This window comes from Hydra viridissima, unplaced genomic scaffold, assembly GCF_058129835.1.
Source record: "Hydra viridissima isolate aposymbiotic clone 2 unplaced genomic scaffold, HvirCarnegie_v1 scaffold_2, whole genome shotgun sequence".
Classification (NCBI taxonomy): domain Eukaryota; kingdom Metazoa; phylum Cnidaria; class Hydrozoa; order Anthoathecata; family Hydridae; genus Hydra; species Hydra viridissima.
In genome coordinates, this window is record NW_028324301.1 from 14,715,478 (window position 1) to 14,734,949 (window position 19,472).

The following is a 19,472-nucleotide window of genomic DNA, read 5'->3' on the forward strand; positions in this document are numbered from 1 at the left end:
GTTATATTTAGATTGAATTGATAGCCTTAAAATAAAATTGACACACACACATATATATTTGTAAAAAATAAGAGAATATACATCCTATTTTTTTAATATAAACAAGATAAAAATTTTTTTAAGTAAACCAATGAAAGATATTTGCTTACATTTATGTAGATTGCAAAATCTGTTTGAAATGCCAAAGTCTTGTACATAAACATTTTAGATCAATGCTGGCATACCATAATGGTTTGTCAGTACTAATCTTAAATATTATAAAATTATGTGGCAACCAAATGTTGTTATCAATGTGTGGCTTAGATAATACTACATTAAATGATTTCTTAAGGAATGGAAAATTTAAACTAAACATTTACAATTAGAAATTTTTAGAGTTCAAACTATCTTTGACTACATAAAGAGTTTATTTTCAAAATGTGGTATGAGCAACTTTGTTTTAATGTACCACTTCAAATATTGTTTACTTTACAAAGTAATTTTTATGCGATTTGCAATTCATTATTTTTTTAAAAATTTATAATAATTAATTTTTTTTTAAGTTGTTTGTATTTAAAGTTACTTGTTATTATTATCTATTTGTTACTTTTTGCTTATACCACATCTTGAAAATAAACTCTTCACTTGTAAATGAGGATTTTATATAAAGGTTTTCCTTTTAAGCTATAATGAAACTTTATTGAAAAATGTTATATAAAAAACGCAAAGAAAAAGTATTGCTATTATTAACTATTCTCTATTTATCTAATGCAAAATAAACATAGATGTAAATCATGTGTAGGCTTATCTCCTAAGCACACATCATGAAAATATCTGACACATTTGGTGCATTTCAACCATTTTGTTTTTAATGCCTTCCCTAAATTCTTATCAGGATGATACTTTTTGCAAAAACAACATTTCCTTTTTACTGTTTCTTTAGTTAATCCTAATGCTGTTTGGCCAGAACCCCTAGGTCTGCCTCTTTTAGCAACTTTAAGCGGTGGTTTAATAAGTTTTAACCTTTGGACATCTAAAGGTTTGTTTATCTGTTCTTGTTGAGACATACTTTCAGTCGTAAAATTAATATGATTATCCTTAAATCCAGTGACTTCATCTTTTACACGATCATCAATGAATGGATTTTCATTATTTTTGTCAAAGAATTCTTTATCTTGATATTCATTCATAATTGTATTTTTATTAGAAGATTTCATAGGATTATTGTTTACTGAACTACCGGAACTACAAGGACCTACTACGAAGCTTTCAGATGAGATATAGGTTGTCTTACTACCTGATACTTGTTGATCTTCAATGAAAATTTCAAATCTTTTGCCATAACTAACCATCTCTTCAAATTTATCTAATTGCTTTAGATAATAGTGGAATGTTTCTGTACCTAGTTCCACCATTTTGTTTACTAGCTTATCAGAGCAAACCTTGATAAGTTTATATTTCTGAATTTTGTCTAGTGCTGGTGTTCTCCAATTGGAATTCTCTACTTTAGCATTTTCATACGGAATAGGTGAGCCTTCAAAATAATTATTCACAACATGCCATCTTGGAATAAACGAATCTAAAGTTAACTTTTCATTACCCAAATATTGGGAAACAGCAATAAGATGACGACAGGGTAAACACATATTCATAAAAAATTTACAATTACATGACTTTTCACTCACTATATAAGTTTTGTCACCAATAATTACATTATGAGTATTGTTAGATAGCAAAATTAAATCATAATGTTTACTTTTTACAAGCTCAAGAGATACATGTTTTACAGCATATGGTGTAATTATGTTGTGAAGGTTGGACAACTCGGAGAAGTATTTTTTGGTTAAACTTTTAAATTGCTTGAATTTACACTCCTCTAAAAACATGTCATTTAAAAAAAATATTTTATCAAGACACTGATGTAAATCTATTGGGTGAGTTATTACACTTTTCAATTTTTGATGATAAGATTCGATTCTATTATTAGTGGTGTCGCCAAAGTTTAAATGCGTTGCTCGTTTATAAAAAACCCAACGATCACGCATGTGATCCCAATTATTTAAAAAGTATTCTGCAAAGCACTCATCAAGAGACAAAAGCAACTGTTTCTGTTTTTCATATAGTGACTGATCTCTTGAATGACAAAGTGTATCCAGTTCCAGGTATACAGAAATTTTTCTTTTAACATCAGTGGTACATGATAAGTTTGCTATCTTTTTCTTGAAAGCTTTTTTAACATGAAACAAACAAATTTCACAAAAGCTATTAGGAAAATTTTGCTCCAGTGTTATTAACTCACTCATATCTTTGTCTATCATAAATGTTTTAATGGAATTCCAAGAAGCATTATAAGCTTTAAAGGTTTTAAAAATTTGACCATACATCACTTCTGACTCATTCGCAATTAAAGCAAAAGCAATTATATGAGAAAATCCGTTTTCATCCATACATAAAAATGACATCAGTGGCATATCACTGTTGTTGAGACAGTAGGTGGTGTCAATACAAATGTGCTCAGGAAACTTACTAAATGTGGATCTCATGACACTAGTTTGAACAAATAAATACTGAAGGGTATTATCATCTGAGATACCATATTGTGAAACCAGTCCAGGGTCACTCTCTCTTCTTTTCTCAACTACTTTAACTAGCAGTTCTGCAACATTTAAAACATTTTTCGAAAATGGGCATTTTTTTTCCTACAATGAAAGGCATTTATTTTATTGAAAAAATATTTTATATAAATTATATATATATATATATATATATATATATATATATATATATATATATATATATATATATATATATATATATATATATATATATATATATATATATATAAATTAGTAAATAAATGTATACAAATATTTAATTATAAAAATAACAATTTATGCAATAAAATAATTGTTTTTACTTCTTGACGAATTTTATCCTTGATGTTCCAAATGTCCTTATTTATTATAGATTTTCCTGTACTTTTTCTCATTTCATCAGCAATTACTTTAGTAGTAACACCAAGACGATTCAGTTCTTTAACTTTGGCTTTCTCTTCATTTGATAGCTTTCTATTTTGGACATAGTGCTTGTAAAGATCTTGATCTGAAAAGTCAAATATTTTATTTGATCAGGTTATATGATACTAAAAATTACTTTTTTCATAACTCGTTTAAATATGTAACTTTTGGGTTTAAAAAAAAGCTTTTCACTGCATACTTTTTTGTCTTTCATTGCACAGCATTATTGTAGTATTTTATTTATTCATCCTATTTAAACAATTTAAATTTTAAAAAACCTTAAATTAAAGTTTTTTGTAAATTAAACTATACACAATGAAAAGCAGAACTTTAAAGACAGATTTACAAAATTAAATATATAAAAAATAATAAATTATTATTCATGTACAATAAAACAAATTTTAAAGATAAATATTTTTACCAATAACATGATTGTGTGTTTCTATCATTTGTTTAACAATTATCTTTGTTCTATCATTTGTTAAAGCAGCATAAATTTTTGCTGGACAGTTATTTTTGGATGATCTAAAATGACAACAACAGAAAAAATTTATTCAAAAACGCTCAAATGCTCTTGAATCTTCTAATTAATTCTTCTAATAATTATAGAATCTTCTAATAATTCCATGACCAAATAAAATTCAATGACATTTCCATGAATTCTATGACCAGTGGCCACCTTGTTTTTACAAGAACATTGTAAAGTATTTGTTCATTGAAATATATTTACAATATACGTAAGTTACAGTTAAGACTGCAAGCATTTATATAAGTGAAATATACCCTGAATTTCTTTTCCCTATTCCTTTGCTTGAATTGAATCCGCCATGTGTGCAAATTAAATTATAGTACACGTATTTAAACATTTCAGGATAAGGTCTTTGGTCGAGCTTGGTCTTAGTATTAGCTGTTACCGTTAGCTTGCAACCATGTTTAACCATGGGTTGGAATGTTTCATTACAGTGTATTTCAACTGCTCGAAAAAATTCATCCCAGGATAAGAAAGTATCATGAACTTTTAGCGACATTATTTTGAACAAAAAAATTATCGCAAAATGAAAGCAAATCAAATCAAAATTGTTCAAAACATCAACAAGATTTAGCACATGTGTACAAAGTATTGCGCTCCGAGTAGCATATGGCTGCATAGAGCGCATTGCGCTCTAAGTAGCAACGGCCTTAATTATGCCGCCTGGTTTGTGTGTTTAAAAGTAATTAAAATTCTCATGAAAATTCAGAAAGTATTCATGACACTGTGGACCAAAGAGACCGCCAGGTTTTATGTCGTGTCAATCGAATGAAACCTTTTTTATATAAGAGTATTTGTCTTATAATAATTGAAAAGAGCATTTTTAAAATCTAAACAAAGTGCTAAGGGTCATAAATGGGGCAAAAGGGTAAAATTGAGGGGCCCAAAGCCCATTTAAGAATTTTTGAGGTCTATTACAAAAAATAAAACTTTGTTTTTTTATTCTTAACTAACTCTTCTTCCGTTAAAGTCAATCACAGATGAGAGGAGTCTTCCTCCATGGTCTTTGTTTTCTTCTTGTCTTTTAAACCTATTCCATGTTGGTTTGAATTTAGAGTGAATTGATTCACCACATTGTTCAGCAAATTTAGACAAGCCACAATTGTGGTACTCAACAAAGGGTTGCACATGACACAAGAGTATGTGTACTTTCCAACTTACTGAAAGTTTTTTTCCAAGAATACCTGCAACTTCTTGTGTAGATAAAAATGAGTTTTTAAATTTTATTATTGCCTGCTGATATCCAGGCTCAAGTGTTCGGCCAAAACAAGAATCTTTTACAGCCTTGAAGTCTTTCATACATTGAACTATTGGAACAAGACCAGGAACCTCAGATAATATAACATTTTCCAACTCATCTAAACACTTAAGTATCTGGTTTGAATTGTTTCCATCCCAACCTCTGCCTTGATATCCTCTCTGTAATACACCTCTAACTTTCAAAAAATTACCAAACTCTGGCCAAAGATTCATTAATAAGCAACCTAGTGTGGTTACTATTCCTATCAGGATATGTAATTCAGGAGGAGGTACTAAATTTTGGATTAGAGTATCTGGATCTTCATCAAGGTAGAGAATTCTTGGATAAATCACATTCATAAAATGATTCATCTTTGATTTCCTGGAATTATTTTCAACATTGTACCTTTGATACCAATAGTCAAGGCTTCCAAGTGTTCGTAGTTTACCACATACTTCACTTGAGTGTCCTTCACACCAAAGACAAGCTTTTTTTCCTGCATGACTTGATATTCCAAAAACTGCATTAGCACACTTCAAATCAAAAGCTGCTGAAAACTTTAGATTTTGCAAAGTGAGTTTCTCCAATATCAGTCTTAAATTGAAATTTGATTCTTGCACATCTTCAACTATGGCTAAGATTTGGCAACGCTGTACACCACTATTTAAGTATAAATCTGAAGTAGTATTTTCATTTTCATCAAAAACATTTACAATAACCTTCATGAAACCACCTCCTCAATCCATAGAAATCCGAACAAAAGCAGATTGGGGGTTTAGATGACGTTGGTTTATCAAATCTAGAACAAAGCTAGAAGTGTCTTGAACAAAAACAAGGTCTTTTGTAATTGTGCCATCAACACTGTCAAGGAAGTTAACCTGAACAGTAGCAATAATAACTCAGAAAAAGGTTTTTCTCTTTATCTAATTTAAATAACAAAAGATATATAAATGTTACCTTTTCTACTTGATAAAAATGTGATATGGACTCTTCTAGGTCACTCAATTTTCCAAAGATGTTGTTCTCTACTGGAGACTTACTTCCCATTCCTTTCCGAAGAATAGATACCAGCTGGCCTGTTTTATTCAGGGAAAGTTCTAGGATAATCTGAAGTTCCTTAATCACCTGAAGAGATACTTGTTTCATAGACCTAGGTATAAAATGTATGTAAGTATAAATATATGCGCTTATGTGTGTGTTTGTGTGTGTGTTCACATACAAATACTATACACATAGTATACATATGTAGACATTGCAAAGAAATTAAAAACAAATAAAAAGTAATGTTAAATAGTTATTCAATAAAAGAAGTATAGACATAAATATATAAAACAAATTAGTATAACTCACTTTCATCATTTCTGAAGGAAATAATGAAAGTGATTTGATGAAACTTGAAATAGATCTGTAAAAGATAAGTGATTTATGCTATTTAATTTATATCATATATATAATATTTTATATATACTTATTTACATAGAATTGAAAAGGTACCTTCTCTTTGCCTTGTTATCAGGACATCCAACTGTAATTGTTAATGGGTTTCCACCAAAAGACAGAGTAAATGATTCCCCACTTGCATTTTCATCTGTCTTCATTTTTGCTTTTATAATTCCAGCAGCAACTTGCTCTGCTTGCAAACTTCCTACACTTAATGCTAATAAGATCAGGTTTGCAACTGCAGATGAAGAAGAGCAGTTGTGTAAATGTCCTTGTGCAGCAGTTGTAAAACACTTACTACAAAGTTTAGAAGCCACAATTGAGGTTGACCTATCTGGAGTTTCTTCAATTTGAATCATTGTTGATGAAGCTGTTCTTGTCATCATCCTCCATTCAATCTTAAAACAAATTTTGGAAATTCTTTATATATATATATATATATATATATATATATATATATATATATATATATATATATATATATATATATATATATATATATATATATATATATATATATATATATTACAAACAACTTTTTTCAATAACTTTATAAATCATTTACACACTTGGGCAATTTTTTCTCCCCATGAACCTCTAGCAGGTTTTCCAGCCCTCAACAGGTAGAGATTTCTCTGACATCCAGAACATATAACATTTGGATAGCTACACACGTCTAGAGAATACCCTGGATAAACAAACAGCTTCATCATATCTTCAACAGTTGAATTAACAATACTTAAAGATTTAGACCTTGCTCCGAACATTTGCCAACAACAGCAGCACACAGCATCTCGTTGAAAAACAATATTTTCCATTTAAATAAATTTTTTTGTATATAATTTACTTTATGCGATTTAAAATATAGTAAATTACATTCTAGATGATATATATATATATATATATATATATATATATATATATATATATATATATATATATATATATATATATATATATATATATATATATATATATATATATATATATATATATATATGTCTGCAAATTAATGGAAAGTGCTCTTTCTTAAACTTGAAATAACAAAAATTACTCTAATATTCTTTAACAACGCTAATGTTTGCCATCTTTTCAAAAATCTTTTTATAACTATTCCGCCTGGATTTTATTTTTGTTATTAAAAATGTTATATTAAATTTTATTGCTTTAAATTGACTAATGGCAGTAGCGTACCTAGGGTAAATAGCGCCTGAGGCAAACACCGATCTCGCGCTCCTCTTCCCCCACATAAAGTGCTTAATTACAATTTTTTAACAAACGATGACACAAACTTTATTTTATATAATATATTTATTTTATATGATATATTATTTCTTAATTTATTTTATATAATTCTCGCTTATTGTATCGCAACCAAGCCTTTTTTGCGCCCCTTTCAGGCTGGCGCCCATGGCACGTGCCCTGCCTGCCCTACCCTAGATACGCCACTGACTAATGGTCAGCAAACCATAAAGATAGGCAGAGCTATTCCAGAGGAAAGGGGGAACAGGACATTAGGCCCACGCCAATTAATTCTGCTGTTAAATCACTAATCTTAACAAAATAAAAAATCAAACAATTTTACTCTAATAGTAGTACTAAATGGTAATAGAAACCAGCCTTTTTAATTTCCGTTAAGTTTGGTGAGTTATGAAAATATTTTCAACAAGATGGCTAATACTACAAGTGTTTCGAGAAAATTTTTTAAAACTTCAAATTTAAATTAGAGTAATTTTTATTGATTTTCGGACCTATGTTTTTATACAAATCTTGATCAGCATAAAATTTTCTATAACAATTAATTATAAAAAGAGGAGGGGTAAAAACTATATTGGTGCCCCATTTTGGCCCTTTGCACCTAAAAAGAATTTCAAAAGCCCTTTTTTCTCTAAGTACACTACCAACACTCTTATAAAAAAAAAGTTTCAACTAATTGACACGACATAAAACCTGGCGGTCTCTTTGGTCCACAGTGATGAAAATTCCGATGCAAAAAATTTGCAAAAAACAAAATGTAATTATAAAAGACTCTCTCTATAAGAAATTTTTCTTTATTTCTGTTTTAAAATTAAAATGGCGAATCTAGACGACCGACTATTATTGAGTTTGATAGCCTTAATTTACCGGAAATTGGTCGCAGGTTTAAAAACAATAATAACGAGTGTATCCGTTGGTGCAGGGAGTTTGGTTTACTTGCTATCAATATGATCTGTCCTCGATGTAACATCCAGTGCAACGAACAAAATAGCCATAATGTTGATGGAAAGATTTGGAGATGCATGCAAATAATAGGTATTACCTATATTTGGACTCGTAGCGCCGGAAAAAGACTAGGCCTTTCAGTAGAAGACATTCAAAAGGATTTAGAAATTGGTAGCAATAAAACTGTTGATGAATGGAATCAATTTTGTAGAGACATTACCGTTACTTATTTTCTTAATAACCGTGTGCAATTAGGAGGACCAGGTTCAATAGTGGAAATAGATGAATCACTTTTTTCAAGAAGGAAATACAACCGAGGTAGAATTGTAGAAGATCAATGGATTTTTGGTACGATATAGCGACTAAAGAAGGGTTACTCATTCCTGCAGCGCACCGCGATGCTGCAACCTTACTACCCACCATCATACAATGGATTCGTCCTGGAACTGAAATATGGAGCGATATGTGGGCAGCATACCGAGGTTTAGCAGCGCAAGGTTTTCAACATAGTACAGTAAACCATACTTTACATTTTGTTGATCCCGCAACAAGTGTTACAACAAACAGGGTTGAGGCAATGTGGCAAAGAAGTAAAGCCAAATTTAAAGCTATGTTTGGGCCCACAAATCGAGAAATGATTCCCGATTATTTGTCAGAATTTATGTAGATGAATATCCCGTTTGAATAATATTTTTGTATATAGTAACATTTATCTAAAATCATTAATACATTTTTAAAAAAATCTATATAATCTGAAAATAAGAAAAAAAGTTATTGAAATTCGAAGTTTTTTCAAAAAAAAAATACTAAAATAAAAAGAAATTACATAACAAATTTCTCCATAAAATGTTTTAGCGAAATAAAAACCGGGCTATAAAGTTTTTTTAATGAATAATTTCATGTTTATGCATTAATTATTAATTTAGTAGTGTTGTAAAAAAAGATGGCGAATATTAGCGTTTTTGGTATATTTTTTTTGACACTTCAACATCAAATTAGAGAACTTTCCTTTGGTTTTCAGGTGTATGTTTTTATACGATTCTAAATCAAGATAAAATTCTCTATCATAATCAAAAATAAAAATAGGGGTGGGGGGTGGGTAGAAAAGTAAATTAGCGCCACAGTTCTAACTCTTACTTTTTCATTTCTTTTTGTAAATTTAGCATAAAAAGCATTTTTGCTATTGTCATCTAAACTCCAGAAATGTTTGAATATAAGTTTCCTATTTTCCGGGGAAATTTTTGATTCACAAGAAAATTTGCACTTTAAGCAATTACTTTCAACAGGTTTTCTTTCTTCAACTTTTTTCCCTCTTGAATTTATATAGGATTGGCCAGATTCTCTTTTTCTCTTTGTGCAATTCCTTTTCCACATATCAGTATTTCTTGTCCGTTTTCGAGTTTTCTTTACTTGGTCTTCACTAAAAAGATAATACAATAATTTAATTTACAGAATAACAACAGCAACAAAACCACTTGAGTAATGTTGAGTAAGATTATATTAAATTTTACACAATTATTATCAAATTAAAAACAAATTTTATATTAATTATTTTAAGATAAATTCTTTAAGCACTATTTTGTTAAATAAATAAACAAAATAATCACAGTTCGACTTACGTTATTGAATTACAAAAAAATACATTTTGTGTAGTTTCGCGGTCTGCCATCTTGAAATGCTCATCAAATTATAAAAAGCAAGCTGCCTGATTGGCTAGAATCTGTTAGAACAAAAAAGCATTAAAAAATTTTACTTGTTTGGAAACAAGTTTTTTGTAACGCTTTATTTGATTGGCCGTTTTGGAGTTAAAACAATTAAGCATAATAAAACAAGTTAAAAAAGTGGAGATAAGACCAAGTGAATTCTTAATTGTCAAGTACCCGGCACATTATTACACAAATCAACAATAAAAATATAAAGATTTTGATGCTTTATTGACTGCTTTATAGTATTTTGATTTTTTACAAAATTGGAGTTAGAACAAATAAGCACTCAGGTCGCGCCTAGTCAGCTCTGAGTGGACCATCTATATAAATTTCTTGATGAGGGGGGGGGGGGGGAGATAAACAAAAGAAATTCATAAACAAAAATACTATTAAGACAAGCAAAAAAATTAAAAAAAATGTTAAAAAACTTAACTCTAAAAATGTATTCTAGTCTTAAGTTGATACTTTTCATATTAGACACGTTACTTGACCACACGATTATCATGGATCGTGATAATGCCAATCTTAGCTAACCCAAGAACGTCACTTATATTGGGCGTACACATCAAGGTTTCTTGTGATCTAATTTTGAAAACTTTTTATTTTGTCCGCGGATATTTTAATTTGAATGTTCAAATTGAGTGAGGTTTTGACTTTCATAGTGCAAAACCTGGTCAAAGGACGACCAGTTGGTGAGACAAAAAAAAAGTACGTCTCTGTTAACAAATTTTAATTGACTCTTAAAACCTTCTTAAATACGTTTACTTTCAAAATTAAGTGAAAAAATAACTATTTAAACCTTTTTTTTAAATTTTATTACCATTAAACAGCATCTGATTACAAAGACATGTTTTCTGATTTATTCCACAAAAAATTTATTAACAAATAGCTCAATATACTCTTTTAGTACAAATACTCTACAATAATATTTTAAATGTAATATCAAAATTTATAATTTTTAAATTAAAAGCATTTAAGGATTAAGTTGGCCCCATGATATGAGTTAACAGCTTCTATCAAAGCAGCTTTAAGGATCTTGAAAAGATGACTCCTTAGAGGAGATGCAATTCCATCAGTGGGATGATTTCCAAAATCAGAACTTTGTCATGCCCGCTGATGACTGGCTTTCAAATGAAATTACCGAACAGCTTAGCATTAGCAAAAAACCCCACCAGATTGCTGAAAAGACTCGAGGCTAGATTTGATTGAGCCCAGTGTTCGCAAGCTTCCATATTCCGCAAGATACTTTGATTTTACGTCATACCATGTGCAAGGGTGCATACTTGGATGGGTTTGAAGACCACAAATTATATTTACAACTTTCATATCATAAGCGTTTTAAAGCGTTGTTTGACAGGCCCGTGTTTAATTGCATATTTACAAGAGCTGGAGTGGTCAATTTTAGAGTGCTTGATGGTGACAGGGCACTACTTTGACCTGAAACCAAAACAAGCAAATTTTATGTTTATAATACACTTTGCTTAGAAAGTTTGGGTAAAATTTTTAAATTATTTGTTCTTAAAGAAATTAGAAACTTCTCAAAAATATACTTCCTGAAATAGGCATGTGCTGCAATGCACACTAAGTTCTTTCTCAATGGCGGTTTGCTCTTCAAGAGGATGTTTTTCTTGCAGCTTTGGACGACCAATTTGGCAGATTAGGCAATAACACATTGTGCCTCTTGTTTCAAGTCTCACTTGTATTGACTTGAAATCAAACAAAGGGAGGAGTACAACTTCTTTCCCCTCCTGTTTCCTGCGCAAAGTAGTTCTGCACGATTCGAAGAGTCCTTGTGGTACCCGAGAATCACTTATAATGATTTTGGTCTTGGCATATTCTGTTAGCATAACAGTAAGCTATCGAATGTAAATATTAAAAGATTTTTTAGACAGAGCAAGCAACAAACTTTTGATTTTCATCATGAATCTTTGCTTGATTAGGCATTGTGCTAATTCACTAAATCAAACTCTGCCTTTTAAAAAATTTAACTTAAATTTATATTGGATAACAATCCACTTAACATAATTACAATTGTTAACATACTTATAACTATTTATATTAGTGATACTTGTTAACAATTACAATTTTTAACATATTTATAACTATTTAAATTAGTGATACTTGTTACACTTAATGACAATTTAGATCTTATTTCATGAGACAGTCCTACAAACGGTTTTTACTGCTCTTCAAAGGACTTTTCTCCCTTTCATAACACTTCTCTTTTCAAAAATTATTGCACTTTTATAAAACTTTTTGATAGAGATTTTCTCCTTTTGTGTCTCAGCAATTATTTTTATAAAATTTTTACAAATTTTATTTAAAAACAACCCTAATCTGAAAAGATTGATTTTCCTCAGACTGGCCCTCTGAACTTTTTAATGGTCAGTTATCTTATCAAAATTTTTTAAGTCAATTACCTTAGTCAATATAACAAATATTTGGTTTTCTCAGAGTTTTTCTGTTTTAACAGAGATAAATATTTTTTATTTTCTATGTAGGTATCCTTAGTAAAGCTTTTCAAGTATTTTTAGCATTTTTATGCATTTTGGCAGTAGTTTATACCTTAGGAAATGCCGAGATTTTCACGCTATGCCTACGCCAAGTCAAACCACGCTTTAAATATCAAATCAATTTTGATCTATAAAATGAAAACGGCACATGTAGCAATTAAACAATTGTAATAAATGTTGTTGGTATCATATAGTAGAACACTCATGTAACCATTATTTTGAAAATAGTGACCAAATATCACAGTAATCGGTAACGTTTTAGGGTATAAGTAGCAAAAAACTAAAAAAAGTTAAACTAAAACTGCCATAAATCCGTAACCTGTTAACCAATCCGACTGAAACTTTATCCAAAGTTTGGTGTAGCTATAGACAACATTTGCGGCAATTTTTATCAATTTATATAGGGTGGTTCTCATTCTACAGGTCTTTTTATTGGCGCACTATGAAGTCAAAACCTCACTCAATTTGAACATTCAAATTAAATTATTTTCCGCGGACAAAGTACGCTATCACCCAATATAATTGACGCTCTTGGGTCAGCGAGGTTGGCATTATCACGATCCACGATAACCGTGACTACTGAAAAAACGACCACCTTTTTGGTATCTTTTTAGAAATGTTTTCTTTTTTGTGTAATTTTTCTTTTAAAAGCGCCACTGGGCTAAAAAATCTCTTTTTCCGCTGATTTTTGGCACTAAACTAATAATCACAACGCCACAATCGGTCAACAAAATATGTTTTCTATTGTGTCATATTTTTTTATAGGTAAATTGCTTAAACAATTTAAATTGAATTGTCCTAGTAATCTTTGAAGAAATTTTCGTTTTAATCTTGAAAAAGATCTTTCTCTACCAACATTGGTAATACTTAGAAATATTCTTAGTGCTGCAGTGACGTAACTATGTAAGCTATCACTAAATAAGCTGATGTGCTTAAAATGAAGACATTCTTCTCAAGGTGGTAGGCCTATGAAAAAAATTTTTCAATTATTAAAGTTGGGTTATTCCATATGAAATCACCTAGTTTTTCAAAAGTGCCCCAGGATACTTCAATTTACTTACAATTTACTTCAAACTTTGACCACCCACAGTATTTGACCACAAAAAAATACAAACCTCAAAATTTCAGCTTGATTCACAAAACCGTTCAAAAGTTATAATTGAATCAATATAGACCGAAATCTTCAAAATTTGACTATCTGGAGCTTACCGTTGATTTTTTTGATTTTTGACAGATTATAACTTTTTAAATAAAATAGATAATCACCTGAAATTTTCTATGGTAATAGTTTATCACCCAAATTATCTATTTTTGAAGGTGTTTTGTACTGGTTTTAAACAATTTCGGAGTTCTTGTACCTCAAAGTTGCTAATTAACTCAATATTAGACAAAGTTTTGGAAACTTTAATGCGCTACAGTTCAATACCAACAGACCAGCTGTGCCAAATTTTTGTTACTTTTGTGTACTTAGAGTAACCACTTGCAGAAAAGTTTAAAATTATGTGTTGAAATTTGTTTTAGCACTTGCAGCAGCCTGTTAAAATATCACTTTTTTCAAAAAATAAGATAAATTACATTCACTTCGTAAGCATAGAAAGTAGCGTAGACAGTTAAAATAAATTATGAAACTTTTTTACTGGCAAGGTTCCATATATAGAAAATCACCAAAAAAAGTTTAAAGACCTATACTCTATCTTATGACATGATTGTAGCCCTATGATTTAGGTGTATAATTTTGATTTTTCCCTGAATAAATATAATCAGTTTTCCGTAAAATAACATTATCAGTGTCTTAAATTATTTGATAAGATTTTTTAATATATATTTGTTTAATTTTATACATGTAATATAATTATAATGATATAATTTACTTCAAGAGTTTGTAGTAAAATCTAAATCTGCACAGTATTTTTTGGATTTTATTATTTTAGTTTTTAATACTACAAGAACCAAGAACTAAAAAGTTTTGTGTATGCAGAAATAGTTATATGTATAAATAGTTTATTGGTTGCATTTTAGACAGTTTTAATCACATTTTTACTTGAGAGTTCATTTTTACTGATTTTATTACTGGAAAAATATAACAAAGTTATAATTAACCCTCAACTTTAATATTTTTAGATTAGTTAAAACTGTCAGAGAAATGTTGTGTGGGAAGAGTTTTAAATGAAGATTGTGATAAAATGTCATGTTGCAGAATAGTAGGAAGAATAAGACAAAAAGATACTGATATAGAAGTTTTAATTCAAAGATAGGATACACTTTTGAACGAAATGAGGAGATATGTTTTCATCATGAAAAAGCCTATATTTCTAGATATGAAGCACTTCAAAAATACTGTTGTGATCCATTTAAAGTCCACAAGAAAAACATTATCAAGGGATTGTGTAAAGTCAGCATATCAATGGCAAATCAGATTAGGATCAAACCTGGTCAAAAGTTTGTACTAACGGTTTGAATGACTTCAAACTTGAAAAAATTACAGAAGTTAGTCAAGATGAAGCTGCTGAAGAAGATTTTAGTTGTTCAGACCTTGATAAGACAGTTCTTAATAAGAGTGTGTCTTTATTGGAAATATCTCCACTCAAAAATGTAAGTAGGCGCGACAAATTAGGATATGGAAGACAAAAGGTTAAAAAAATTGCAACAAGTATGACAAACCTAGTAGCGTCAGCATCGGATATAGACCCAAAAGATATAGAATTGGAAAAAGAGCTAAAATGTATAAAATGTAATGATTTAGACAAACTGTTAGATGCAATAAAAAACAAAATGAAAAAAAGTTTGAAGGAAGAAAAAGTCCAACTACTAACACTAACTCCTGATAGTAGGTCAATTGAAAAAACTTGCAAAACATTTTCAGTTTCAGAACATCTTGCTAAGAAAGCTCGAAAGTTGAAAAATGAAAAAGGAATACTTGCTAAACCTGAGGCTAAAATAGGAAAGCCATTGGAAGATATTGTTAAACAAAAAGTTATTGAAATTTATGAATCTGAAGAGTTTACAAGACAATGTCCAGGAAAAAAAGACTTTGTTTCAGTGCGTACAAATAATGCAAAAGTTCATAAACAAAAACGCTTAATATTAGTTCGATTAAAAGAACTTTATCTTGAGTATAAAAAGCTATACCCTACACACAAAGTTGGATTCAGCAAGTTCTGCGAACTATGGCCAAAATGGTGCATCACAGTTGACAGTAGAGGAAGTTACTCAGTTTGCGTATGTTCTTATCATCAAAATGTTAAGTTGATGTGCACTGCTTTACCTAAGGGCCATTTAATATATTACAAAGATTTGATGAAAGTATGTGTTTGTAATATAGATAGTCGAAGCTGCATGTTTCATCTATGTTCTAACTGCCCCGGTTAAGTAAATTTAGAGTGTTACTTGGAAAATGTGTTTGAAAATAATGATTTTGATTTTGACGATCAGATCACATACAAACAATGGGTGTCAACTGATCGAACTGCACTTGTCACAGTCCAAACAAGCATTATTGAGTTTATTGAAACTCTAAGTGAAACTTTGTATGACATTTGTCATCACCACTTTATCAAAGAAGCACAATCCTCCTACTTATCAGAGGCAAAAAAAAACATTAGATCAACACACTTGTCTTATTCGTATGGATTTTGCAGAAAACTATAGTTTTCTTGTGCAGGATGCTGTACAAGGGTTTTACTGGCAAGACGATCAAGCTACCTTACATCCATTTGCTGTTTGTTAAAAAGATGAAAAAAATCAAATCAAATGTGAATGCTATTGTACAATATCTGACCATCTTTGCCATGACCAAACAACAGTTCATTGTTTTCTCACAAAGTTACTACCAATGATCAAAATCAAACTACCCACAATCAATAAAGTAAAATACTTCAGTGATGGTGCTGTATCACAGTATAAAAATTACAAATGCCTGTTAAGATCACAATATAAATGCTGAGCATCACTTCTTTGCTACATCCCATGGCAAAAGTCCATGTGATGGAATAGGAGGAACTATAAAAAGAGAAGCAGCAAAAGCAAGTCTACAAGCAGCAAATGCAAACCAGATTCTTACACCAAATGAACTGTTTATATGGGCTGAAAAAAATATTAAAGGTGTAAACATATTTTACATTTCAAGTGATGAAATCAATAAGCATGAAACTTATTTTAACCTAAAGAAACGATATGAAAAGATGAGCACAATCCCAGGCACAAAAAGCTATCACAGTTTTGTACCAGGTGGAGACAAGTTATTTTTATGGAGAATCTCTAGCGATACTGTCTTTGATACCCATTTGCTGAATAATATTAACTTGGCAAAAAAAAATCCTTCAAACTTTCAACCTGGTAAATACATTGCATGTTTTTACGATGATGAATGGTAGATAGGGCTTGTGCTTGAGATTTGTAATGAAAACCAAGATGTTAATGTAAAATTTATGCATAGAAACAAATTAAATTTAAGATGGACTAATGATGCATGATCAAGTCAGTGTTGGGTTCCATTTGACTAAGTAATATGTCAAATAAATGCTCCAGCCATTAAGGGTAGAAGTGCTCGTAACTACAAACTTGCTAATAATGATTATGACAGTATCATGATTATTGTAAGTCAGAGATAAAGAAATTAGTGTACTTGTGTTTCATGTGTATATACACTTATACTTTCAGCATTTTTGATTTTGATTTTTTTTTTTGAAACGTAATATAACTTGTGCTATTAGGCATCCTTTTAAACTAAAAAAGCATTGCACTCAAAATGCTAAAATTATGTTATAAGATAGAGTATAGGTCTTTAAACTTTTTTTTGGGATTGTCTATATATGGAACCTTGCCAGTAAAAAAGTTTCATAATTTATTTTAACTGTCTACGCTACTTTCTATGCTTACGAAGTGAATGTAATTTATCTTATTTTTTGAAAAAAGTGATATTTTAACAGGCTGCTGCAAGTGCTAAAACAAATTTCAACACATAATTTTAAACTTTTCTGCAAGTGGTTACTCTAAGTACACAAAAGTAACAAAAATTTGGCACAGCTGGTCTGTTGGTATTGAACTGTAGCGCATTAAAGTTTCCAAAACTTTGTCTAATATTGAGTTAATTAGCAACTTTGAGGTACAAGAACTCCGAAATTGTTTAAAACCAGTACAAAACACCTTCAAAAATAGATAATTTGGGTGATAAACTATTACCATAGAAAATTTCAGGTGATCATCTATTTTTTTTAAAAAGTTATAATCTGTCAAAAATCAAAAAAATCAACGGTAAGCTCCAGATAGTCAAATTTTGAAGATTTCGGTCTATATTGATTCAATTATAACTTTTGAACGGTTTTGTGAATCAAGCTGAAATTTTGAGGTTTGTATTTTTTTGTGGTCAAATACTGTGGGTGGTCAAAGTTTGAAGCAAGTTTGAGGTAGTACCCTGGGGACCATTAGGTGATTTGATATGGAATGACCCAAATATATAAACATCAATAAATACAAGTTCTCTCAATACTAATTTATCGTTATTATCGTTATAGCATTTTTAGCTTTAATTACAAACCAAAAAATATGTTTATAATTAAAGCTGTGTAAGATAAAAACATGAATTCTTTTCAATAATCATTACTAGTATTTAAATTGATTTGTGTTAAAAATACTCATGACGAAAACGCTAATATTCGCCATTTTTTCAACGAGATGATGAATTTTTAAAGTGGAAAGCAATAATTGGTGGAAAGTAATAATTTAGAAATTAAACATGGTTTTTGCCGCTGCTTAAATTTTTAAATTTTAAAGGGTTCATTCGAATGTTAATCATACCGGAAAAAGCGATATAACAATCAAGAAATAAAAACCAGGTCTTTAACTGCTACATTTAAATTGTTTTTTAGTTTTCTTTAATGTTTTCATTTTGTAACGTTTTTTTCATTATGTATTTTGGCTGATGATTGCCGGTACGCCGCACAGTGGAAAAAAAAGGTCTGTTTAGGACCAAAAATCGATAACTTTTTTGTAACTAAAAATAGAGATTTGAAGTTTGCACAAATTTAAAGTAGTATATGACTCTTCTAATAAAATACTTTTTATAAGAATTTTTTGTAATAAAAAGTTAAAAATAAATAAATAAAAATCAAAAACTTCAAAATTGACATTTATTTTTTTTATACTTAACATAACACTTTACAAATGTATGAAAATACCTTAAAGTTATTAGAAACGACAAAAAATACATACAATGCTTACCTACTAATTATAGAAATATTTAAAACAGTTTCTTAATAACAATTTTTAAATAGTTGTTTTTATGAAATAATGTGTAGGTATATTAAAGGAACTATATCATAACTACATAGGGAGTTTCAGTTCCTGAAATCAGATCGTTGACTTTCAAAAGCTGCAGAGTAACTTTATCAAGTTCTTGCACATTTTTGTTATACGGTTTTCTAATGCTGGTGATGTACGGATCGGAAGTGTACAGATGAGTATGAAATACATCCTCATTTGTGATCGAGAACATTTTCTGGCATGATGAAGGCGAAATTTTTTATAATCCTTATTACGGGATTCTTGCGCATCTTCTGAAAGTTGACCAATAGGAAGTACACTGTAAAAAATGTCACGGCAAATTGTCTAATAAAATTGCCATGTCACGAAGCCCGATTTAACGCGCGACATCAAGGATTAAAACTGTCACACGACTTTTAGATAATAAGTTTGGCGTGACATTTATAATTAAAGTAGTCACGCGACTTTTATCAATTAAGTATGGCGTGACATTTAAATGTTTTATTTGTCACAGGACATCTAAAACACTATCGGGTCGCATGTCACCAAGCCCGATTTAACGCGCCACATTAAGAGAAGTTAAAT

General features: G+C 30.0%; 1 protein-coding gene, 1 long non-coding RNA gene and 2 pseudogenes across 6 annotated transcripts; 1 reads left to right on the plus strand and 3 right to left on the minus strand.

The window, feature by feature from the left end:
- Positions 1-722: 722 nt before the first annotated feature.
- On the minus strand, positions 723-4,153 carry LOC149892147 (uncharacterized). Of its 3 annotated transcripts, none has more exons than XM_090077313.1 (4): positions 3,780-4,153; positions 3,418-3,521; positions 2,897-3,081; positions 723-2,678 (listed from the first exon to the last, which is right to left on the minus strand). In XM_090077313.1, exons 1-4 carry the CDS (start codon positions 4,151-4,153, stop codon positions 741-743), a joined length of 2,601 nt encoding a protein of 866 aa, XP_089933439.1. In that variant the 3' UTR covers positions 723-740. The 3 variants fall into 3 exon arrangements, with proteins under 3 accessions (XP_089933439.1, XP_089933440.1, XP_089933441.1); XM_090077314.1 differs by adding an exon at positions 3,196-3,245 and having other exon boundaries at positions 3,418-3,915; XM_090077315.1 differs by having other exon boundaries at positions 2,897-3,064; positions 3,780-3,823.
- Positions 4,154-4,470: 317 nt separating this feature from the next.
- On the minus strand, positions 4,471-7,086 carry LOC149892148 (uncharacterized; annotated as a pseudogene). Its single transcript, XR_016449476.1, has 4 exons — positions 6,775-7,086; positions 6,260-6,603; positions 5,723-5,915; positions 4,471-5,643 (listed from the first exon to the last, which is right to left on the minus strand). The product of XR_016449476.1 is annotated as an uncharacterized LOC149892148 (transcript).
- Positions 7,087-13,346: 6,260 nt separating this feature from the next.
- On the minus strand, positions 13,347-18,313 carry LOC149892149 (uncharacterized). The gene is made up of 2 exons (XR_016449480.1): positions 18,229-18,313; positions 13,347-13,592 (listed from the first exon to the last, which is right to left on the minus strand). It is a non-coding gene; the product is annotated as an uncharacterized LOC149892149 (long non-coding RNA).
- LOC149892150 (uncharacterized) lies at positions 13,905-17,275 on the plus strand (annotated as a pseudogene). The gene is made up of 2 exons (XR_016450294.1): positions 13,905-13,943; positions 14,753-17,275. The product of XR_016450294.1 is annotated as an uncharacterized LOC149892150 (transcript).
- Positions 18,314-19,472: the final 1,159 nt, after the last annotated feature.